Raw genomic sequence first — 25,143 nt, 5'->3', positions numbered from 1 at the left:
AGATTTATTGACTGATTGAACAGAAAGGACTAGATGTTTATGGCTTCAGGTCAGGCTTGATACAACAGCTCAAATGATGTCATCAAAGACTTAGATTTTCTTAGTATTTCTACTCCGGCTTGTGCATTCTTGGCTGCATCTTCAGGTTCCACACTTTGTACCTTCAGCAACTTCAGGCATTCTCTATACCCCGTTGGTTGAAGCAGTCACAACATTTTGAAGGGAGGAACACAGACCCCACTTCTCAACAGAGGGTGTGTCAGGGTCAAATTGTAAGATCAGCATGTGAAATGGGAGATATCAGAAAATATAATGGGCCACAGATGGAAGATGAGCATGGACTGTGGTCATGAGGGATACTCCCTGCTGGGGACGGGACTTGAGCTGATGCTTAAAGAGTGGACAGCTGGAAGCTGGTAGGCAGATAAAAGCAGGAAGAGAACATGTGCACATTCCTGGGGACACCGGTGAGGGTTTATGTTCCTTTTTGGGTCTTCTAGATGCCTCCTTACTGCCCAGAGCAACTAAATAGGCTGAAAATGGAGTTGGTTGCTACCATCTATCTGTAGAACACCAAAGCATTCAGCAATTTCAAAGCACGTGGCTCCTTTTTGGTGTCCTCCTACATATTCAACCTCAGGTTTAAAGTCCCCTGTGCCCACTAAGTTGATCAGGCTTGATAAAATGCAAAGCCATTTCTCCTGACTTCTCCCTTTGTTTTCTGTTCTATTCTGGGGTAGGAGGAGCCTCTGTACCATGGGATTGGAAGATTCACCAATGTCCTTGAATTGGCACAATAAGTGCCCTTTTTAGCACAGAATCACATTAAATCAATTATATGCTTACTTGCCTGTCTGTCCCCCATTATGTTGAGAGTCTTGGGAGGGAAGAACCTGTGTCTAACACATTCCGGCTTCTGAAGCAGAGCCAGGTACATAGTAGGTACTGTGTACAAGGTTATTGGAATGAAATAACCTTGAATGAAACTTCAAGGTAGAATGACAGTAGTGTTCAACACACCTGGGCACTTTCATACCATCCAAGTCTACAGAAAGGTCTGCATTTGTTTCTACCCCTTATTTTTTATTCCTTCTCTTAGTCCTGGAGTCTGACCAGCTCCTCTGTGATTCTTACTCCTCTAGATCAGGAATCTGATCTGTCCTCAGTTTCTGTATCTGTATCTGACAGTCAGGTCTCAGAACTGAGGCCTTAATTCCCAAGCACACATTGTCTGTTTCTTGTCATGGAGAGAGATTGTTTAGACCAGAGTCAACACACAAGAAGGACTGCTGTGTCCCTTTACCCTTTTCCTTGGCAAGTTTTCCTGGCATGAAGTCTTGCTGTAGCTGAGATATGTAAGGAACTTACTTTTACAGAGATATTTTGCCAAAGATAAATTTCTCAGGACTGGGGCCATGGATTCTTAGCAAAAGGAAGGACGAGGAGATATGATCAAATGTGTGCTGGTTAATCAATACAAATAAATTATGTGTTCTTTGTTATTATGTCCTAGGCTACACGAGAGAGGCCTCTTAAATCATCCACCATCAGCCGCTGGAGGTTCTGCTCCTTTCTCAGGAGTTATGTGGAGACAAATGCAGGCTTGTGTTATTTTAGGCAACCCAGATCACTTTCTGGTGGGAATATTCGTGAGGCTGCCCATAGGGGAATGCTAGCCGCTGCAAAAGACCAGAGGAGAGCAATTCTTCTCAGAGTCTGGCATGACTCTCAATACACTCTTAAGTTTTTCTACCTCTAATGTCCCTGGAGTCTGGTCATTCTGCTGTAATCTATGGGACTGACCTCTGGGGATATTCATCAAGTATGTGTCTAAGAGCTTGGACAGATTAAAATCTACACCTACCCCAACTTCCCACCATGTAAATGAGGTAGCTCTTTATCTCTTGTATCTTGGGATGTGGCTGCCACAGCCCTGTTATCTGTTGTTCTGGGCTAGAACCTAGACCAAGGCCAACTCAGGAAGTACATGCATTCTGGACAAGGTGAGATCCAGGTAAGCAGTTTGTGAAATGAACTAAAGAGGTGACGAGACATGGGGGTGAGGCTAGGAGATAGTAATCTAGGAAGGGAGACTCTCCGAAGGCACTGGACAGGCAGTATCAAACATGCCTACAGGACCGATAGACAGATGAGTAAGGACAAAATAGGGCAGAGGGAGAACCTAGGCCATGAGCAGGTTTCCAGGACAGGGAGGATGCACAAGTTTGGGGAAACAAGGCAAACCATTGCAACCAACCTGGAGCATGAAATGAGGTTTAGGCTGTGGGAACACTTAGATGGTCCTCCCCTAAGTGTTGGAGCTGGATTTCAAACCTGGACTTGTGATTAAAATGAATTATACCAACGTCTTGGATATCTCTGAGACATTTTTTTTTTCCTGTTCTGTTCCATTTGCAGTCTTTAGTGACAACTTTTTCATAAGGGATTCCCTCCCACCTCCCTTCTCTCCTTTCCCACTGCCATTGCCTCAATTCAGATTTCCTACCCTTTTTGGACCATTGTAGTATCCTCACTAGGCTTTCTGCTTTTCATCTTCACTGATCCACCCTTTGTATTCTTGGCCATTTCATTTCCAAAGTGCAGGTCCTAAAAGGTCACTCACTCATTCAAGCTCATTAGATATCTTTATGGTATTTAATGAGTCAAGTTGAAACTCTTTAACTTGGTGTAGTTGCCAGAATAGTGGTCTCCCAAAGATACCCATGTCCTGATCTCTAGAACCTGTGGATGTGTTAGGTCACATGACAAAGGGAAATTAAGACAGTAGGTAGAAATAATGTAGCAGTCAGCTGAGTTTAAGATAAAGTGATTGTCTTGGATTATTTGGCTGGGTACAGTGTAATCATGAAGGTCCTTAAATGGAGAAGAGGGAGGAAGAAAAGTCAGTTTTCAGAGTGATGAAAGAGTATGAGAAAGACCCGACCAGCCATTGCTGGTTTTGAAGACTGAAGGGGACCATGAGCCAAGGAATGGGGGAAGCCTGTAGAAGCTGGGAAAAGAAAAACAACAGATTCTTCCCTAAAGCCCCCACAAGGAATGTAGAACACAACCCTGCCAACACCTTGATTATTGCCAGTAAAAACTTCTGGCCCCCAGAACCGTGAAATGATACATTTGTGTTATTTTAAATTCGTGGTAATCTGTTAGAACAGCAATAGAAAATTTACATGCCTGGTGTTTAAAACCACTGTTATTTGGCCCCAGTAGATAACTCCATATTCTTCTCTATGTATGTGAAGCTCTAGCCTCAGAAGACAATGGGTAGAATGTCACCAACTTAGTGTAAGTCAGACCAGTTTCAAATTTTTTTTTGCTGGAAGTTGTATAAGCGTGTATCTCCCCTCTTGCACTGAAAGTGCCTTAGGTCAGGAACTTTGTATCTCTCATTCAAGCATGTACCAAGCATGATATGTTGCCTGTAAGAAAGACTCTGTTGTAATTTGTAGGATTGAGTAGGAGGTGAGTTGTGATGAACGCCCAATCACGAATTGAGTGATAGGGTGTTCACTATTATTTACAGCAGTGGTGCTGAGCTCTGTCCCAGGTGCTGGAGGTGCTAGCGCTGTCCCAGGTGCTGGAGATATAACTGCAAATGAAACAGATGTGTTGATACTGAAGCATCTTACAGTCTAGCCAAGCTCCTGCGTTTGCCCTCATCCAAAGCAGCTCAGGCTAGTGGCTGCTTCCAGTCTGGAGAGATGCTGATCCCCAGGAAATTCACTGGAGTCAGCAGCTGAAATTGTTTATCTGGGAGCTCTTTCAGCTCCTGAGACCCAAGAGGGAGCACTGTCCCTCATAGAAGCTGCAGAAGAAAGGGAAATGTGTGTGCCTGCAGGCAGGACCAGCAGAGACAGCCCCTGAAATGAAAAGAGACAAGTAGGTTGGATCACACACCAGGCAAAATGGACTTGGATGGACCTGTGATCTTCCCGTTGCAGAGGCTGTCAATGCGTGTCCACACAAAGCAAGCATTGGCATGCAGGGAATTCCAGGCTTTTATCTCTGCATCAGTGAGAGGCCTGATGAGGTTGCTCTTTATTTTGTGAGCTTCAAGTTGTCACCACTAAAGTGACATGCCCCTTCTTGAGGACATGACATTTCCCCCCTCAAATGGGAAATGACCTGGTTTGCTTAGAGACAGGGAAAGGAAGGAACCTAATGCATGCTGATGGCTTACTGTGTGCCTGGCAGTACAATACGCTTTAGCTAATCCTCACAACAACCGAATGAAGGGAGTGATCTTGGCTCACTTTAGTATGAGGACACTGAGGTTCAATAGGGTAAGCCCCTTGCCTAAGGTCACACAAAACAAGTGGCAGAGGCTGGAATCTACACCAAAACTTTCTGGTTTAATGCTTTCACTTTTTCTCAAAGAAACAGGTCGCTTATATTCATATTTTCCTTTGTGTTAATGATCATCTCTGGAGGCTTCACATTAGTGCCATTGCAGCCAGTTTCCTTTCCCATCAGCTCACATCCATTTCTGCCCTTGTCTGCCTTCTCAGGGTGGTTTTGGTGGTGGTTGGATGGATGGAATGATGGACAGGCAGAAAGGTATGAGCTCAGACTCCTACCTAATGGTATACCTTTGGAGAGAATTAAGCCGTGTTCTGATGAGATGTTATTATGGAATACAGAAATTCGCAAGGAATTGTGTGGTCATTTAGCCCCACCCCTGTTGCTGGGCTGCATGCTACCTAAATCATTTCCAAGAATGGCTGTCTCATTTTCAAAGTCCCTTAGGGAATGAGAATGAATGGATTTTTAATTCACTTTTAATGGCTCATTACACAAAACCAGAACAGCCCCCCACTATTCAACAGCCATTTTTCACAGTCTCCTTGTTTCAACAACATTGCATTTTCATCTCCTTGATTTGTCACTTGCCCTATTCAGTTACCAAATTCTGCAAAGTACTTTCTTAACAATGGCCCACTTTTAAGTCAGGATGACTAATGCTTATTAATTTCTATATATCTTATCTCTCCCTTGGATCACATTGGAATAGATAAACCTGTGTTTAGGTGCGGACTCCTACCTCTTCCTGCTTGCATGACCTGTACAGTTTCCTCATCTAGGCAATGTGGACAGTGCTATCTCCCTTTTGTCATGGTTATGCTCATTATCTGTGTAATACACATCAAGCATCAAGTACAGTGGTTGGCACTTAGTAGATCCTCAGTAAATGTTAGTATGCCTACCTTGGCCCTTCCCGTATTTGTTCCTCTCTTGTATAAACTACCGTAGTTTAATTAAGTTGTGATTTTGTCTGGAAATTTAGTGTTTTCTTTCATCTACACCCCATTAGGTACAGGAGTATACACACATATACCTCAGAGATATTGTGGTTACAGTCCACCACAATAAGGTCAATATCACAGTAAAGCAAGTCACACAAGTTTTTTGGTTGCCCAGTGCATATAAATGTTATGATTACACTATACTGTCATCTATTAAGTGTTAAGTAGCATCATGTCTAAAAAAATACATACTTCAAGTAAAAATATTTTATTGCTAAAAAATGCTAATGATTACCTGAACCTTTAGTGAGAAATCATCTTTTTAGCTGGTAGAGGGCCTTGCCTCAATGTCAATGACTGCTGACTGATCAGGATTGTGGTTGGTGAAGATTGGGATGGCTGTGGCAATTTCAGAAAATGAGACAACAATGAAGTTTGCTGCATTGATCGACTCTTCTTTCATGAAGGATTTCTCAGTAGCATGTGATGCTTTCTGATAGCATTTTGCCCACAGTAAACTTCTTTCAGAATTGGAGTCAATCTTCTCAAGCCCTGCCACTGCTTTATTCACTAAGTTTATGGAGTAGTCTAAATCTTCTGTTGTCATTTCAATAATATTTGCAGCATTTTCACCAGGAATAGATTCCATCTCAAGAAACTACTTTCTTTTCTCATCCATTTAAGTTTTATCATGAGATTGCAGCAATTCAGACCCATCTTCAGGATCCACTTGTAATTCTAGTTCTCTTGCTGTTTTGACCATATCTGCAGTTACTTTGTCCACTGAAGTCTTAAACCCCTCACACTTATCTATGGGAGTTGGAATCAATCTATTTCAGACTCCTCCTATTAATGTTGATATTTTGATCTCCTCCCATGAATCATAAATGTTCTTCCTGGCATCTAGAATGGTGAATCCTTTCCAGGCGGTTTTCAATTAACTTTGCTGAGATCCATCAGAGGAATCACTGTTTATGGCAACACAGTTTTTTGAAATATATTTCTTAAAAAAATAAGTATTGGAAGTGAAATTACTCCTTGACTCATGGGTACATGATGGATGTTGTGATGGCAGGCATAAAAACAATATTAATATCTTTGTACATCTCCATCATAGATCTTGGGTGACCAGGTGCATTGTCAGTAAGCAGTAATATTTTGAAAGAAATGTGTTTATTGAAGCAGTAGGTCTCAACAGTGGGGTTAAAATTTTCAGTAAACTGTGCTGTAAAAAGATGTGCTGGCATCCAAGCTTTGTTATTCCATTTATAGAACACAAGCAGAGGAGACTGAGCATAATTCTTAAGGGCCCTAGGATTTTTGGAATGGTAAGTGAGCACGGGCTTTAGCCTAGATGAGTTATCCTGTCTTTTAAAGCTTTGAAGCCAGGCATTGACTTCTCCTCTCTAACTGTGAAAGTCCTAGACAACATCTTCTTCCAATAAAAAGCTGTTGGTTTACGTTGAAAATTTATTATATAGTGTAGCCACCTTCATTAATGATACAAGGTAGATCTTCTGATAACTTGCTGCAACTTCTCCATCAGAACTTGCTGCTTCACTTTGCACTTGTATATTATGGACATCCCTTCTTTTCTTAAACCTCATGAACCAACCTCTGCTAGCTTCAGATTTTCTTCTGAAGCTTACCTCTCTTACCCTTCATGGAACTGAAGAACGTTAGGGCCTTGCTCTGGATTAGGTGTTGGCTTAAATGAATGTTGTGGCTGGTTTGATCTTCTGTTACTAAAACTTTTTCCCTATCAGCAATAAGGCTGTTTTTCTTTTCACATGTATGTTCCCTGGAATAGCATTTTAAATTTTCTTCAAGGACTTTTCCTTTACTTTCAGAGCTTGCCAAACTCTGGCACAAGAGACCTAGCTTTCAGTCTATTTGGGCTTTTAATGGGCCTTCTTTGCTAAGCTTGATCATTTTTAGTTTTGATTTAAAGTGTGAGATGTGTGACTCTTCCTTTTACCCACACACTTAGAGGCCATTGTAGGGTTGATACTTGGCCTAAATTCAATATTATTGTGTCTCAGAGAATGAGGGTGTGTGCGCTGAGGAGAAGGAGAGAGATGGGGAACAACTGGTCAGTGGAGCAGTCAAAACTTGCTCATTTGTCAGTTAAGTTCACTGTTTTATATGGGCACGGTTCATGGTGCCCAAAAAACAATTACAAAGTAACATCAAAGATCGCTCATCACAGGTCATCATAACAGACATAATTATAAACAAAAAAGCTTGAAATGTTGTGAGAATTTCCAAAATGTGATGCAGAGACACAAGGTGGGCACACACTGTTGGAAACATGGCGCCAACAGGCTTGCTCGACATGGGCTTGCCATAAGCCTTCCATTTGGAAAAATTAAAAAGAAAACCACAGTATCTGTGAAGTGCAATCAAGTGAAGCACAGGAAAACGAGGTACCTTTGTCTTCTCCAGTGGCCCTTAGAGAATGATAACTCTTTAAAACTTAATACAGTCTGATTTCGGGAGATTGCTTTCATTATCTTCCCACCCTGCTCCTGTGTCCCTTTCTCCTTACCCTCTTGTGGATATTCTCAAAGTTATTTCAAAGCCTCCTTGAACTCTCCCTTCTAGAGAGGCTTGGCAGACTAGCTTATCTAAGGAAAAGAAATCCTGGAAAAACATTGCTCCCAGAAAGGAGAGGGCCGAGAGTTTAAACTTTTTCCATCTCTTATGATCTCATCAAAGCCTCTCATCCACTGTGAGGATGTCTTGACCACCTCAGCTCAGATTCATCTTCTCCTCCTTTGAACACCTCTGGTAATACTTTGAACTCAGGAAGTGTGTTATATCTCTGTTGATTAACAGATGCCATATCGGCCGGGCACGGTGGCTCAAGCCTGTAATCCCAGCACTTTGGGAGGCCGAGGTGGGCGGATCGCGAGGTCAGGAGATCGAGACCATCCTGGCTAGCACGGTGAAACCCCGTCTCTACTAAAAAAATACAAAAAACTAGCCGGGCGAGGTGGCGGGCGCCTGTAGTCCCAGCTACTCGGGAGGCTGAGGCAGGAGAATGGCGTGAACCCGGGAGGCGGAGCTTGCAGTGAGCTGAGATCTGGCCACTGCACTCCAGCCTGGGTGACAGAGCGAGACTCCTTCTCAAAAAAAAAAAAAAAAAAAAAAAAAAAAAAACAGATGCCATATCAAAGACACATTTAATAATACTTTCATAGTACAATGATGAGAAAATCAGGGTTCTTGTCCTGAGGGAGCATATAACCTAGTGTCAGAGATGCCTGTGCAGATAGAAAATTATAGTCTGGTGAGTAGCAAAACTGGAGGTATGTACAACAAGTTCGGGGAACACAGATTAAGGGAAAATCAGTTCTGTCTTTGAGAACAGCTGAGACATCAGAGTGTTGATATTTGAGCTGAATATGGAAGCATAAGAAGGAAGGACAGCATCAGGTAGAGAACAGGAGAAGGGCTTTCAGAGGAGGGAGAAGAGCATATGGAAAGGTATGGAAAAATAGAATGGGAGATAGGGTATTCTAGTATGGCTAAATTCAGCGGTCATTTGGGAAAGTGGCTCTAGAAGAAGTTTAAACTGCCATTTGGGGCCAGGTTGAGAAAGACCTTTTATACCATGAGGAATTTGGATTGATCCTAAAGGCAGCGAGAAGCCACTAGAGATTTTTTATAAGAAATTAAATAAATGAGCTAGTTTGAAGGCTTTTGAGGTCATCTAGTAGCCAGATCCAATGATTGAGTTTTGATCTTTCTTGTACATAAACTGTCAGTAGTATTTCAGTTTACAGGGAGCTGGTCACCCTCTTCCTTGAAATGCTTTCCTCACTCGGTTTCCAGAACTCATGCTCTCCTTGATATCCTTGTGTCTCCCAGCCTGTTCTGTGCCAGCCAGGGCCTCTAACTCTAGATATTTTTTAATTTTAATTTTAATTTTATTTTAAGTTCTGGGTTACATGTGCAGAACATGAAGACTTGTTACATAGGCATACATGTGCCTTGGTGGACCTGTCAATCCATCATCTAGGTTTTAAGCCCCATATGTATTAGGTATTTGTCCTAATGTTCTCCTTCCCCTAGCCCCCCGACCCCTGAAAGGCCCTGGTGTGTGTTGTTCCTCTACTTGTGTCTGTGTGTTCTTATTGTTCAACTCCCACTTATGAGTGAGAACATGCAGTGTTTGGTTTTCTCTTCCTGTGTTATTTTGCTGAGGATAATGGCTTCCAGCTTTGTCCATGTCCCTGCAAAGGACATGATCTCATTCTTTTTTATGGCTGCATAGTATTTGTAAAAGAAGAGATTGAATGCAGGAATTGATTACAAGAGTGCTGGAAAGGCTGGAAGAGCAAGAAAGAGGAAAGGCAAGGCTGCTCAAAGATTGGTCACTGCAGGAACCATTACATGACTGCCCAGGAGGAGAGAAAGCAGTACTAGAGGACAAGGGTCTGTCCCACCTAGGTTCCTGCTGTATGTGCTAAGGTACATCAGAAGAACCCAGGAGCCTGTGCTTCTGGTCACTGAGACCCGTCCCCATTGCTTCTACCACCTCTGTTGCTGCTGATGTGTTGTCACATCAGAAGCCAGATGCGTGGAGAGGGCTGCTTCTCCCTCCTCCGCCGGTCGCCACTCATGCCTTCCATTGGCTGAACTAATCTTGAAGACAGCTCACAGGAGAGTTTTAGAAATGTAATTTGCAGGGCCCTCGTTACCTGCCATACCTAGGCAGGATTGTGGGGTGAGAGTAAACAGCACAGCCTACCCCTTTGGCTACTGTGAGTGTTCTTTTCCACCCTCCTGTTCATATTTAACCTTGTGATTCTGCCTAATATAATGCAATGAGTTCTTTTTTTTTTTTTTTTTTTTTTTTTTTTGGCAAGGTCTTTCTCTGTCACCCAGGCTAGAGTGCAGTGGTGCAAATGTAGCTCACTACAGCCTTGACCTCTTGGGCTCAAGTGTTCCTCCTGCCTCAGCCTCCTGAGTAGCTGGGACCACAGGTGTGTGCTACCATGCCCAGCTAATTTTTAAAAATTATTATTATTATTTTATTTTGGTAAAGGCAAAGTCTTTCCATGTTGCCCAGGCTGGTCTTGAACTCCTAGGCTCAAATGATACTCTCACCTCGGCCTCCTAAAGTGTTGAGATTATAGATTATGGGCATGAGCCACCGCACCAAGCCACAACAACTTATACTGTGAGGATACTGTCACTCTCTATCAAGAAAGAGATTCATCAAGTTCCATTAGTTGCTATCCCTTCTCTGGGTGATGTTGATTGCTTTGTAGACCTATTACAATCCTGTGTGGATATCCTATAACCAAAAGTAGTTGTGAAGCTAACCAACACTAACATTCTTTGTATAAAAGAAAAGAAACAGAGAGAGTAAGAGAAGAGAGTAACTTATGGGCACCATCTATTTATCTGTTTTGCCCTGCTGAACCTGTGGCTGGAATTATCCCAAAAGTGGTAGAAGGGTAGTTCCCACAAGGGAGTGCCCCACACGGTACCAGGGTAGGGCCAGTTGGGATTCCAAAGAAAGAAGCACTAAACCCCAGGGTGATCAGTGCAAAGCATTCATTAGGGGAACTTAGTGTAGTGCTGCAGCAATCCTCATGACAGACGGCAAGAGAAAAGGGGTGATCTACCTAGGTCTGTCCAAGCAACGTGGTCAGGGAAAGGAGTTTATGAGATGGTTTAAGGCATTTGGCTCAGGGCCAGGACCCCTTTCTTTTAGTGTTTTGGGCAACAACCTAGATACCTTTGTCAGTTCATGTTCAAGAGACCAGTGTGGGTTCAAGCTTGCTGGGGAAAACCTGCAGCTGGCTGGGTCACAGAACAGTCAAGCACTCTGATTTTTCACTCAGAACACAGAAAGCAGCAGGTGATGGGGGGTGGAATGGGGGATCCTGCATTCGCACTCATCTCCGTGCACACACATTCTGAGGTTTCTCTCATCTCTGTGCATGCGCACATAAAGCGCGCAAGGAGAAATATGCATAATTGCTGTTATATTCATTTCTGTTACTAGTCCTGAGGCATAATTGATAGGCCATGTCTTTTTTAGCTACCCATTTTGTATTTCCTTTGCCCTTAGCAAATACCTCAGAGTGTTAAGGATTTCCACCTCATAGTGTGATAGAATAATTCAAACCGTCATTTCTGAAGAATCTTAATCCTTAATAGTTCTGCCTTTACCACTGTAGCCTTCTGTTAACTTGTACTTCAGGACTTGAAAACAATGGGATCACTTGAAATTAATAAGAGACATAATAATAATAATAGGTTTCCGACATCATTCTCTTTGTCCTTATTATAAAACATCATCTCTGTTTCTCCTTGACAATAGGGACAAGTCATCCCAGCTGGTAAGTAACCCCTTCATTACCTGTTTGTCCAGTGGTAGCATGAGAAGCTCAAAACAGGTGGATATTCCTTTCAGCTTCCAGTTCAATAGAACAGGTGTGGCTGGGCATGGTGACTCATGCCTGTGATCCCAGCACTTTGGGAGGCCAAGGTGGGCAGACCACCTGTGGTTAGCAGTTAGAGACCAGCCTGGCCAACATGGTGAAACCCTGTCTCTACTAAAAATAGAAAAATTAGCCAAGCATGGTGACACTTGCCTGTAATTCCAGCTACCCAGTAGGCTAAGGCAGGAGAATAGCTTGAACCCAGGAGGCAGAGGTTGCAGTGAGCCAAGATTGCACCATTGCACTCCAGCCTGGGCAACAAGAATGAAACTCCATTTCAAATAAATAAATAAATAAATGAACAGGTGTTTTGCCTCTTGGTGACAATTCCCTCCTTGGGAAGCAATACTTCTAACAGAGCCCCAAGTTGTGGGGACATGAAATAAATATTCTGTGGTATCTTCCTGGATGTGATAAGGAGAGACATCTCTCCCACTTTTCATTGTTGATGTTCAGACCTTGGTATTTGGACCATATTTTGGTGGAACCCACATCCTGGAGGATAAGCACCACAGCCTCACATAGGTGTCAGTTCCCAGATGGTGCAGTCATTGAGTTTTCACAAGTCCACTCAACCATTGTATCAGTCCAGGTGCTCTGGGTGATCACGTTTGTGGTAAGACCAGTGAATTCCATGGACAGGTCCATGACTGTATTTCATTTGCTGTGAAATGAGTTCCTTTGTTAGAAGTAATGTATGGGACACCATGACAGTGAATAATGCAATCTGAAATTGAAATATTTGATTCTAGCATAATCACTACAGGCAGGGAAAGCAATTCCAGTGAGAAGAAATTGCCCTCTCTGAGATGAGAGGGATGCTGTGCAATCAACCTGCCACCATGCACGATGTTGAGACTCAGCATTGATTTCTTATGTTGGTAGATTGGGAACTCAGCAGTGATTATTTCCACATCAGCCTTGGTGGGGGAGATTCCATGGTGAGCTTAGGGAAAGCCTCTATCTCTGCCACAATGGCCACTCCATACAGAGCAAACAGGGGTAATTGGGGGAAGAGGTTCAGTGATCTCAACAGAAGACACCATCCTGTCCATCTGATGCTTGAAAGTCTCTGTAGTAATCACCATGTGGTGAGCATTCACACAGGACACAAATATCCCCTGTGCCAATTTTGAGAGGTCCAAACAGACTGGTTTTTCTGCCTCATTTCACTGATCTCTAAATGCTGACATGCCCCAGCTGTCAATCCTCATAGCTTTAGTCGATTCACACTTGGTCTCTTAGTGACTGAACCTAGACTCATGTTTTACAAGCCCATCCAATCACTGACAACTCCCAAATTGATATTTCTAGCCCAAACTCTTTTCTTTGAACTCCAGACTCATTTATCCAGCTCACTGTTTGACTTCTCCATTTGAATATCTCTTAGGCATTTCAAAATTAATGTCTGAACCTCAACTTTTAATCTTTCCTCCAAACCTTCTTCTCTCATGGTCCTCATCTCATGAGACAGCAATTCCATGCTTCTAGTCACTTAGGTTCAAATGCTGAGGGTCGTCCTTGACTATTCTCTTTTGTTCACACCTTGTATCTAATTTGTCAGCAAATCTCCTTGGCTCTATCTTTAAAATATATTTAGATCCTGCCCCTCTTCACCTGTCTCCCCAGTCCACTGCTGTTACTCTGATCCAGTCCATACCGCATTTCCCCTGGATGATTACATCATAGTAGGCTCTTCATCCACTCTCATCCCCTAACTGCCTTTCTAAACACAGTAACCAGAGTGATCCTGTTGAAACCTAAGTCCTCCATGTAAATCCTCTCCTGATTTCCCATCTCACTCGGAGTAAGAACCAAGGTTCTTACAGTGCTTCTCAAGGCCCAGTGAGGTCTCAGCGTTCCAATATCTCCCTCTCCTCTCCTCCAACTTCATTAACTTCCTGTTGTTCCTTGGATACGACGGGCACACTCCTGCCTTTGGATCTTTGCATCTGCTGCTGCTTCTGCCTGTCATGTTTATTACCAAGAGAACCATGTGACTTCACCCTTCACTTCATTCAGGATTTTAAGTGTCAGTTCTCATAGTGACCTTTTCTGAGCTCCTTATTTACTTCTGCAACCTTCATTCCCCACCTGCCACCCCCTAGCCCATGCTGGAACACCCCTGCATGTTTGCACTTTTTAATTTTTTCTCTTATTTCTTATTTCCTGCTTATTTTTTCCCCATAGCACTCACTGCCATTTGACTATTGCATTGGTTACCTTTTTATTTGTTTGTTTTTTTTTTTTTTTTCCCTCTGCTAGGATATAAACTTAGTGAGGGCAAAGAAGCTGATTTGTTTTCTTTACTGCTGATTCAGCACTTGGCAAAAAGGAAGCATGCTATACATATTAGTTTGGTGAATGAATAGAAAAATTGTGACGACTGAAATTGGTCAATGCAGTACACCCCAACACATTTCAGGAGACTCAGTGTTTGCTTGCTATGGACAAGATGAGAAAGGAATCATACTGAGCCACAGAGTTGGTAATACTCCCTTAAATAAAACAGAGAAAGGGGTTAACAGTTTTGTAAAATTTCTTGCATCAGACACTGACGAAGTTGGTATCTCTTGTACTATCAATAATTCCTTGTCTTCCCAACTAGATTGTAAACTCATGGTGTGCAGTGGGCACTGTTTATCTTATTCTGGACACCCAGTTGGTGCCCAGACATTCTCATACTGTGGGTCAGTTGAGTTTTGGATTATAGATGTTTAATTTCTACTCCCTGTGGGGGAGGCTCCTCTAGGTGGGAGGAAGATGCCAAGACTCACAAGACCATGCTGAGACTTAAAACACACTCCTGCAGGCTGTCCCCGAAGTGTATGTTTTAGCAACTTTCTTATGTTACCATTGTCTACCACTCCTGGTAAAGAAAGTCAGTGAGTCCTATTCTACTTGACTGAAAGCAAAGAATTATCAGGTCCAGGCAGGAGTGAGGTCATAAGAGTGAGAGGACCTAGAGGTGGATGTGCAGAGAGCCCCATGGATTTAAAGGCACCAAGATTTTAGGAAGGTTTAATGAACTAAAGTAATTTTCCTTCAGAGTAAAATTTTGCAGGCATTAAAGGTCCTCACTTCACTGAATGTGCTCACGAGCCAGAGCGTCCTAGTGATTTATGAATTTGCAGATTATGCATTATCCTTTCAGAGGACAGGAATCCCCTGGGGCTTTCTACCTGCCTTCCAAAGCTGAGTGGAGGTGCCAGGTGAGGACACTGGCTCTGATTTGCATCCTCCTGTATTGCGGTAAGGGTCTAGAATGGATGGGCATTTTTTAGAAGGAGCTCAGCAACTCTAGAATCTGAAACCCTTCCACCAAATATGAGTAACTAGAAGCCCTTGTCTCCTGAAGAATAATTGTCACACTTATAACTCATGTTTGCACAGTAAAACTTATAAAGCAAGCTGGCATCCCTTTTTTGATTTGAATCAGTAACCCTGTGAGCGTGGCAGGGAAAGTGTACCGTTACCCCATTTTAGTAAAACACAGCCAATTCCGAAAACATACATGAATTGTTTGGGCACATACAGGAGTGTATGTCAAGGCTGGGTCTTGAGTTCAACCCTCTGGTTTCAGGTGCTGCATTTTCTCCATGTGGCCTTGCAAGCTCCATCCAGGAGGCAGAGGGCTGGATCCAATGAGGTGAATGAATTTAGACCTGGAGATATTTAGGATTCTTGGGTGGAATAGGGACTGAAACTTCAGAGTGTGGGCACTTCCTCTCACACAGAAAATGGGATGTGTAGAGTCGCACCAAATATCACTCTCCCCAACCCTGTCAGGGACTTGGACTTGTTAGTTCAAATACGGATAATCTTGGAAGGCAGCAGGTTAAGGAGGGCTATACATTTCAAGACTACAGCAACCATTAAAAAAATCACTTTACTACCAAGATTCTTATACTGTGCTTGGCATTGGGCAGGAATAGATGAATGGAGAAGAAGTGAGGAATAAAGGCATTAGTTGCAGTGTTGTGTGTGTTTGAAGCTGGCTTGAGCATTTGAGGACAGCAGAAGATACGAGGTGCTTGGGGACAAGAAAATTGAAGGTAGACACTCAACAAAGACAACACCAACTGATTTTGTAAGAGGTCAGCTATGTCCCTTATTGTCACCTTATTTATGGTGGTCCCTTATGATAATATAGTCTCCTATTGTCACCACCCTCTTCACTCTTGTAGAGCTTTTAATCAAATCATTACTGGCTACACCAAGTGCAATTCCACTCTCCTTCTTGCACCCTTCCCTTGTCCTTTGTGCCTTGTTTCCCACCTTGGCAAAGCCTTGCCATGTCTCTGAGTGGATCCTGTGTATATCATGGTGCACTCAACACAGCCTATACTGCTCCATCTCTAAACTGCTTTTCTCATAACTAGAATGTTTCCTCTACCCCCTGCTCTTTTCTATTTACCCCTGTCCAATTTATAAAGAAAGAAAAAGAAAGCAGAGAAGCTCCATTTCAGTATATAGAAATTCTTACCACGCTTTAAGACCCAGCTCATATAACCCCTCCTTCATGAAGACTTTGTTAATCACATTTTCTGGACTTAATTGCTTCCTCTTCTCAAATCTTATAGAGCATTATCCATACCTCTCTCCTACATTTATCATCTCATCCCTTCTTTTACTGCCACATATTTATAATTCATCCAAAGGACCTTGTATAGTGCCTTCCATGTGTCAGCCGTTGTGCTTGGTGGTGGGAATGCAGAGCTAAATGAGACCTGATTTCTGACCTCAAGGAGGTCACAGTCTAACAGGGGAGACAGACATACAGAGAAATCATATTATCCCAGTATGACAGAAGTTATAAGAGATGTATGAACAGTGTTAAGATGTCAGATGCCAATTTAAATAGTTATATGTACTTCCATAAATGTAATTTTCCAGCTATACACACACACACACACACACATAGAGACAGACTTCTCTGCTATTCTCTGTGTGTATGTGTGTATATAGCTTGTAAGAAGAGAGAAGTGCTATTACTCATGAATTATTCCAATTTATTTTCATTTCTCCTGCTGTCTAAAATCCACCCAGGATTATAGCCAGTTAGGTCAAAAAGGTACTTATTTGACAAAGCTTATTTGGTAAACCTGGGTCTCCCAACAATTTGCCTAGTTCTTTTCTCATTACACATCTCTGCTTCCTATTTCTCTCTCCAAGAACAAAGAAAACAAAAGTTATCTTTACCCCTGGGCCTTGAGCTCTAGATCTCTCTCCCTGATTTGCAGAGTTTAGCAGTTGTCTTTCTAGTTCACATAAGAGGTACTCAGTAAATATTTGTGGAATTCATGAATGAATGATAAACTCCTTGAGGACAAGGGTGCATTTTTCTCTTGTCTGCATTCCTGTTCATTGCTTTGCACAGAAGCCCACATAAACACTTACTGAGTGGAGGAGCATCATGTGAGAGCAGAACAAGCATGGTTGAGTAAGACAGGCATGGGCAGAAATGCTGGCTCTGTCTCTTGCTGGTTGTTTGCTGTGGGGGCAATTTTCTTAACCCTTGGGCCTCTGTTTCTTTATCCATAAAATGGGAGATATTGTATAATACCTGCTCTGTTTCAAAGGTTTTTTGTGAGGATTGAGAATTGCCCAGTGTAGTACTTAGCACATGGTAGGAGTGCAATTAATGTTAGCTCCTGCTTTTTCTTCCTTGAGTTTGAGTCCCATTCTCATTCTGGGACCATCAGCTGGAGGAGATTCAAGTCAGGTTTTGCTGTAGATCTGGAACTACCCCCTCCACCATCCTGCCTGCCATATCCACCCACTTTGTTTCCGGAGCCACACACTCATCTCTTTCTGGTCTGAGTACTTGCCCAACAGCCCCAGGCTTATTAGTTGGGTTTATTGCCTCTATTTTCCATGTTCTTCCGTGGAAATTCACTCCTCCCCAGTGGCCTTTGGAAGGCTGTGAGCAATGGGAGAGGTCAGGCTTTCTCTTGCTCTTGGTTTTGTTTGCTTGGCATAGAATGTCTTAAGCCTGAAGGTTACATTATCATCTCTTCATGGCTCTATTAATGTCCTTCTGTGCTGGACTCCAGGGGAAAAGGAGTTTTCATCCTATAATTCTCAGTGTTTTGACTTTTCCTCTGGGGAATGCTGGTGTGACCTTGCTGAGGTATCCTCCTCATATGTGTCCTGCTTTATTTGTAAGGTTGAATTCAATGTAAACGAAGTGGTGTTTTGCTAGATTAGGATTTCACCATGGTGGAGTGGGTAGCGTCACTGTAGCAGAGAGGTGGGAAAGGAACCATGATGTGATGGAGCCTTTCTGGAAATGTGGTCCTCTGGCTACCACAGAAGAGTTTTGAATCCTACTCAGGTTCCATTGAGTCAGACTTGCTGGGGGTGGGCCATGGAATCAGCATTTAACAGGCTCCCCAGTGGCTCTCAGGCTCCGGCTTATTCATGGAATGGGAAGAGCACTACCTTGGGGGCACTTGGTCAAGGTCAGACATTGCTGAGACTTGACCTTGAGTCGTGTTCCCCTTTCTGGGGCTCCATTTTTTCATCTATAAAATGAGAGCAGTAGACTGGCTTAATAGCATCTCCGGCTGAAGTCTGTGATTTACCAACACAATATCAATATCTTTCATTTACTCAAAAGCGATTATTTTATAAGAACCATCAATATGCTGAGCCTGTGAAGGAGACAGAAGTACCAAACACAATCCCTACCTTAAGTTGTGTAGGCTTTAGATGAGAAGGCCACTCACGTAACATTCAGAAGCTATCAAGATAGTGTTTGCGATAAATTGCATGACTCCATTTTAAGCAAAATAGGACTTCACAGGAGAGAACATTTTTGATGTCTGGGATAATCCTGGGAGGCCACCTGAAAGGGGTGGGCTTTGGACTGTTTCTCCAACATCAGGCAGGCAAGTACAGGGGATAATGAAAGGATGGGGCACAGGCAGCGATATAACAATAGAGCATGAAAGAAAGCAGAGATGTGAGGATGTGTTTGTCTTACCTGAGGTACCTTGAAAAACTTAGATTGTTTAAAACAGAGGACAGGTTTTTGCAAACTGGAAAAAATGATTGGAAGAGTATGCATGGGCCAGACTGTGGAGTCTAAGTGTGCCAGTCTAAGGAGTATGGATTTTACCCATTGGCAGAGCAAGCCCGTAAAGTTTTCTGATCAAGAAAGTGCACGAATTAAGAGGTAAAATTGAAACCATCTACTATGAAGACAGAAGTAATATTCATAGAAGTGTGGAAGGATATGTTAGTCTGGATTCTCCAAGAAGCAGACATGAAGATGAAATGAGATGTCTGAGAAACCTATTAGGAAAAATGCCCATGAGAGAAAATGGGAAAAGAGCGAGAGCAGATTGGGACAACTGCTGGGCTGAGATGGAGATCTGACCCCGCAGTGAAGGAGATGGGTAAGGAAGGCAGGCAGGCAGGTAGGCTGGCTGGGAGAATCTCAGACTGTAGTGAGGTTCTGTGGAAAGTTTAGCAAGGCTGTTAGGGGATCTTAGCATCAATGTCACCCATCAGAGGAGTCCTGTCACCCAGGAATGTGTCTGCCTATTATTTCTGTTGCATGTAATCATTGGCCAGGAGCAGCTTTTGTGGGGTGTGGGCTTGGCAAGAGGTAGCAATGGATTTCAGAGCACAACAGCTGGAGTGCTTAGTCAATTATGCTTCCTGCAGGTGGAGATCTGAGAGGCACGTTCTCATGGCAGCTACTGAGGAGAAGGAGAAACTAAGGAGAGTCTGGTAATATTCTCTTGGGTGGTTTATCTACAGAACGCCTGCGTCTTTGCTCATGATGCTTCCTCTGTATAGAAACACTTCAGCACTCCCTTTAGCTAGTTAGTTTCTACTCTTTCTAGGTATTAGTTTGGGTTTCACCCTTAGGAATCCTTCCCTAACTTCTTTATCTAGTTTCTGTATTTGGTGCCTCAACATTCCCTGGTTTTCTCTGCATTCACCACCATAACACCTATCACTCTGTATAGGAGTTGCCTGCTCATTTTTTAGGTTTCTCCCCTACTAGATTAGACTATGAGCTTCTAGAGGGAAGAATCTGGATCTTTTATTTCTGTATCCCCCATATATAGCCCAGTGGCCAGAATATCATAGCCATTCAATAGAGGAAGAAAGGAAATGATGGAAGGAGGGAGGGAAAAACAGGGTGGTCCAAGCTTTGAGTAAGGAGAAGGGTTTTCCAGATCTAGTGGTTAGAAGCTCTGCTAATTAAGTGAAACTCTTACCCTCAGCATCTCTTTCTTCATTCTACATGGATTTTGCACTTTTTAGAGCCATGTCCCCTGAAGGCTTGATGTTGGGGAAAAAATGAAATGGTCTGACTTGCTCCTGCAGAGCCTGAGTCAGGTGGTCATTCTGACTCATTCCTAGTAGATCGGTTTTGAGCTTTTTTACTGTTTCCAGAATTTGGCATGGCCTGCACATAGCCTTCCATGCTTTTACACAGTGACTTTAAGAAAGACTTGGTATATAAAATAAGGTCAAATCAAGAGCAGAAGAACTTTGGGGTGTGTGTGTGTGTGTGTGTGTGTGTTTGTGTGTGTGTATGTGTGTACCCTATACACTGATTCAGCAAACAGAAATTATCTGGCAACTTGCTAGATATTTGGCGAAGCTATGGATAAGTATATTTCTTTGTTAGTCTCTGGCTTTAATAAACAAGAAAACTGGTTATGAATGGGAGGGGCAAAGACCTCTAAGTGACTGTAGAGAACAATTCTTTGCATGGGTTCCTCATTCCTTGCTGTTGTGCTGTGGTAATAAGACAGGTAGCCTGGTAGAGTCTACTGTTCTACAAATAGCCATGCCACTGGTGTGTGCTATTAATACATACTCTTTGATTTGTGCTGTGGTAATAGGACAGGTAGCTTGGTAAATTCCACTATTCTACAAATAGCCATGCCATTGATGATGTTTCTTGCCAGCCTTCCATTCCTCACCGCAGAGAAATTGAATGTCCCAGTCACCTTTGGCACATAATGGATCATATCCCTTGCCTTTAATTTTTTTTTTTTAGTTTATATAGAAGAAATGGAAATGGGGCTTATTGACCCCATGGAGTGCTGGATGAGAATAAATCTCGAAGTGAGCATTTTGTTGTTAGTTAAGTGCCATAAAAATGTTCAATATAATGGCTGATTGTTTGTCTTTAATCTTAAATGGATACCTAGAATGGGAAAGTCCCATCTCAATAGCAGAAATTCATTATCTCGGAAAGAATTTAATGGTTGCTGTGAAAATGAACTGGAGGAAGTTAAATTGTGGAATGGGAAGGAGCTGAAAAAAGTAAAATGAGTTGTGCATTAAATTTAGATAAACACAATTATGTGTAACTGGATTATCACGCGTGCAAGCAGGCAATGTGTATTATGCACCTGCATTTTGATTAAAATCGATTCAGGTGCACGCGCTTGGCATCCTTTTAGATGTGGAGCTGTGCCTAAGCCACTGCCTAGATGCATGAGAGGCAGGTAGGGCAACATCTGATGGCCAAGTCCTCAGCTGGGGAAAGGGTATGGGAACAGACTGGTCAGCCCAAGATTGGGTAAGAAAACCACCAACTGGATTACAGGCAGCCTCAGTTGTCTGATACGTCCAGCTTCCTTTTGGGTTACTTAACATCAACTGATGTCAAGAAGGTGGTCGTGGAGTCCAGTGGGGTTCAATGATCTGCTTACTCCACAGTAGTGGGGGCAGGTGATACATGGTCGATGGCAGATGGTATCGGGGATGTTGGGGAAGTAGGCCTGCCTGCATTCACGTATTTATGCCTGCCAAGGCCCTATTGATGGAAACACAAAATATCTTTGAACCCCTTTTATAGACAGAATCAGGCCCACTTCCCTTTTACCCTTTTAGGTCCAATTCTGTGAATCAGAGTCATCTCTGGATCAAAAGCAAGCCTATCATCTGATCTCTGGGTGGCCTTGGTGGTGAACAAAGCCAGCTGGCCTGTGTCTGACCTTGAAGGAGGACAGATGTGGAGAAACAACTGTCAATAGCCAATTAATTCCTGTTGGCATGTTTTATTTCAAATGCAAAGCACTGTCAGGATTAAAATAAATGCTACCAGTTATAGGGATGCATTAAATTAATAACTTTTTTTCCCCTTGCTTGATCCTATAATACCCCACAACTCAATGGATAAATACTAAGCCCTCCTCTGGGTGATAGGAGATGCATTGTATATTGTTACACAAACTAAACTAAGCTTCCTTTTCTCCCTCCCTTTGTTCCTCTCCTCTGCCCTTATCCCCAACCCCTTGCAGGTCATACTTATCCTGACGAAGCTATATGACTTCAACCTGGGCAGCGTGACTGAGAGTTCACTTTGGAGGTAAGTGGATTAGAGATTCGTAAGGAGCCACCCTGGCTTGGCTCACGTAAGAAACGCAAGCGAAGCAGTTGGGAAGTGTGGACTGGAAGGAGCAGAAGATAGTCCTCTTCCTGGAAGCTCATGCTAATGCTCCAGGTGGAACCAACGGCCCCCACCTGTGAATTCCTTTCCTCCTCTGCTTATCTCTTTTGGAACCTGTTGCATATATATCCTGGCCCTCTCATTGCTTCTGTGTTTTTGGAGTATCTCATTCTACTTGAAGAAGGTGGGGCCTGGCTAGAGAGATCAGATAAACATGCACGAGTAGAGCTTCTTGATTAGGAAGCCTGCTGTAGGAGGGATTCTTGTCCTGGATGTGTGAGTCTTGGCCAGAGGACTGTCGCCAGCCCTTTGCATCTGTAAGATGCTGTGGTTCTTGAGAAGGCAGTACCATGGGCACAGATACACACGGGAAGAGGTACAGATACAAGTTCGTCTGATGATGTTCCGATCCCCAGGCATTTTTCCTTCAGGGGCCCCTTGCCCCATAAAATAGTATTAAAAGGTCTGTTTTACCCCTGCATTGGTATAAAGACAGCTACATTAATATCATGTATTAAAACACTTGTTTCAGCCCAGTTTATTCTTTTGATTTTAAAATAAAACACTTTTAGGGCCTCTAAAACTGCTATACCTCTTGTGCCTAGTGGATAAGCTAGCCCTATTAGCAATGCTTGTGCACACAGGACAAGGGAGAAGAGGGATATGGGTGAGTGAAGTCAGAGAGAACCTTAATAAAGCCATGAAACTGGGAGTTTCTCAGGACAGGGAATGCTCATGTGTTACACACACTTATGTGTATACCTCATCACGTACATACGCACACCCATACGACCACACTGACACGCAGTCACACGGGTCGACAGTGGGTCTCATCAGCCACTGGGACTTGGTGCCTCACCCTCTCTGCTAGGTCCATGAGACTTGAGGTGTTGTTTGTTTTCTCCCATTTACCTTGTGATGTGTCAATACTGGGCAGGAAGCTGTCACAAAAAGCCATGCATCTGGCTGCATCATCATCCCTAAGTCCTGCCCTGAGGGTTTCCTGGGGTTTTGGAGCAGAGGGGACTGGGGTGTGAAATGCTTCTTCATCTGACCTGTTTGTTTGCAGAGAACTAGGCAGCTTCTCTCCAGGGAAGAGGGAGTAGTCACAGCATCTATTAAATATTTAGGGGTTAATTGCTCATATCAACTGAGGCCTGCCTCCATTTTCACAGGACGTCTAAAACCTAATTTTGCTGCTCAATGAAAATTGGCAGAGGTATAAGTAACCACCGTGCCTCTAACAAATGAAAGCATGACTATTTCCACTCACACGGTACTTTCCAGGGAATTAGAGCCTCAGAAACCTCCCTTCAAGCCCAAGCACAGTGATGCTGTGTGATACTTTAAGCCTCATTCCTGTGGTGTCTGCTTGGTCAAATTATGAAACATGCCAGAAAATTTTATCTTTACATTGAAAAACAGCTATTCCTGCTACCCTATGTTGCAGAAAAGGTTTGGCTATTTCTAGGAGCAGGCCAGGCAAGTATAGGAACCTAGGCCAGTTGCTTAATGCTAGAGGCCTTCAAGTTATGAAGGGTGTTTCTCATAATTGCAAGAGCCAGTGTATTCATCAGCATGTACCAAGAGACAGTGTATAGCTTGGTGTCTGTACAGGTACCCTGGTGTTCCATTGCCAGGATTGAAGTCCCAGTTTGTCCACCACCAAGCTGTGTAATTTTGGGCATTTTACTTAATCTCTCTCTATTAGTTCCCCAGGGCTGCCATAATAATTACTACAAACTGAGTGGCTTAAAGCAACAGAAATGTCTTCTCTCACAGTTCTGGAGTCCAGAAGTCTGAAATCAAGGTGTCATCGGGGCCATGTTCCTTCTGGAGGATCTAAGGTCCTCCTGGATAAACCAGGATGACCTCATCTTGAAATCCTTAATGACATCTGCAAAGACTTTTTTTTCAAATGAGGTTCATTATAGATTCTGGGAGTTAGGATGGGGACATATCTTTTAAGGGAGTTTATCATTCAATCGACTTCACTAAGTCTGTTTCCCTGCATATAAATTGGCACAGAACATGTCTTTGCTCTAGCCCCATTTTTCTTGCTATTCCTCCAACATACCACCATGCTTTTCCCGAGAGCTTTTACACTGAGATTTTTCCTCTGCCTAGTGCTCCCAGGCGACAGAGCAGACACCTCACTTCCTTCCCCTCTCGGGTCACAGGTCACCTAATCATGAGGTCCTTCCCTAGGATTCCACATTCCGTCACTTGGCTACATGTTTTTCTTGGCCCTTATCACCAGCTGGCATGCTGAATGTTGACTTGTTGCTTTGTTACTGTCTTCCCACACCCACTCACATCGAAGCTTGTCGAGAGAGGGAATTTTTTTCACTTTAATTCAGTGCTGTATTCTCAGTGTCTAGAAGATTTTTTGGCACACAAGAGGTGCTTAATAAATGCTTACTTAGTGAGTAAATTAATGAATGGGTTGTTTTAAGGATTAAGTGAAACAAATGTAAAAACATTTAGTCCAGTAACTCACACATAGGAAGTGCTTACTTAATTGTAATTATTAATGATTGTCGTAGCCCTGTGTTTGGATAGAGTTTTCATTCCGTTGTTAACTTTGTTTTTAAGGATCCCTCGCTGCAGAGGTGCATGTGAGGGAAATTATAAGACACCAAGGGAGTGTAGTCTGTGTTATCTAGGAATTAGCAGAGATCTTTGAGGTTGAAGGTCGGGGGTTAGGGAGGGGAGAAGAGTGATTTAGAATGTTGTCCTTTGTGCTAGTTGGGAGGAATTGAAATACCAATTTCTATCTAGTCAAAGATATTCTTTTATAGAAAAGATTCTTCAAGCTGGGTGTCGGCACAAAGGGAGGGATGCAGTTTGGCAAGTGGAGAAATGTCCCTACCACAGGGCAAAGTCCAGGTGAGGCTGGTCTGTGGAAGAGAATGTGCTGGGCCAGGTCCGGAGGGTGTGGGGATTGGCCAGGTTCACAGAAGAGGCCCAAGCAAAGGGAGTTACTCAGAGC

The 25,143-nt window shown here is 43.1% G+C and overlaps 1 protein-coding gene across 1 annotated transcript in view; it reads left to right on the top strand.

The window, feature by feature from the left end:
* Positions 1-25,143, top strand: part of SORCS3 (sortilin related VPS10 domain containing receptor 3) — a 621,477-nt gene that overhangs the window by 173,321 nt on the left and 423,013 nt on the right. Inside the window, exon 2 of the mRNA XM_030940951.1 lies at positions 22,003-22,070. Within this exon, the coding sequence (XP_030796811.1) occupies positions 22,003-22,070 (68 nt within the window). The remainder of the gene's footprint in view (positions 1-22,002; positions 22,071-25,143) is intronic.

The sequence above is a fragment of the Rhinopithecus roxellana genome, chromosome 11, assembly GCF_007565055.1.
Source record: "Rhinopithecus roxellana isolate Shanxi Qingling chromosome 11, ASM756505v1, whole genome shotgun sequence".
NCBI classification, from domain to species: Eukaryota; Metazoa; Chordata; class Mammalia; order Primates; family Cercopithecidae; genus Rhinopithecus; species Rhinopithecus roxellana.
This window is presented reverse-complemented; position numbering and strand designations above follow the sequence as displayed.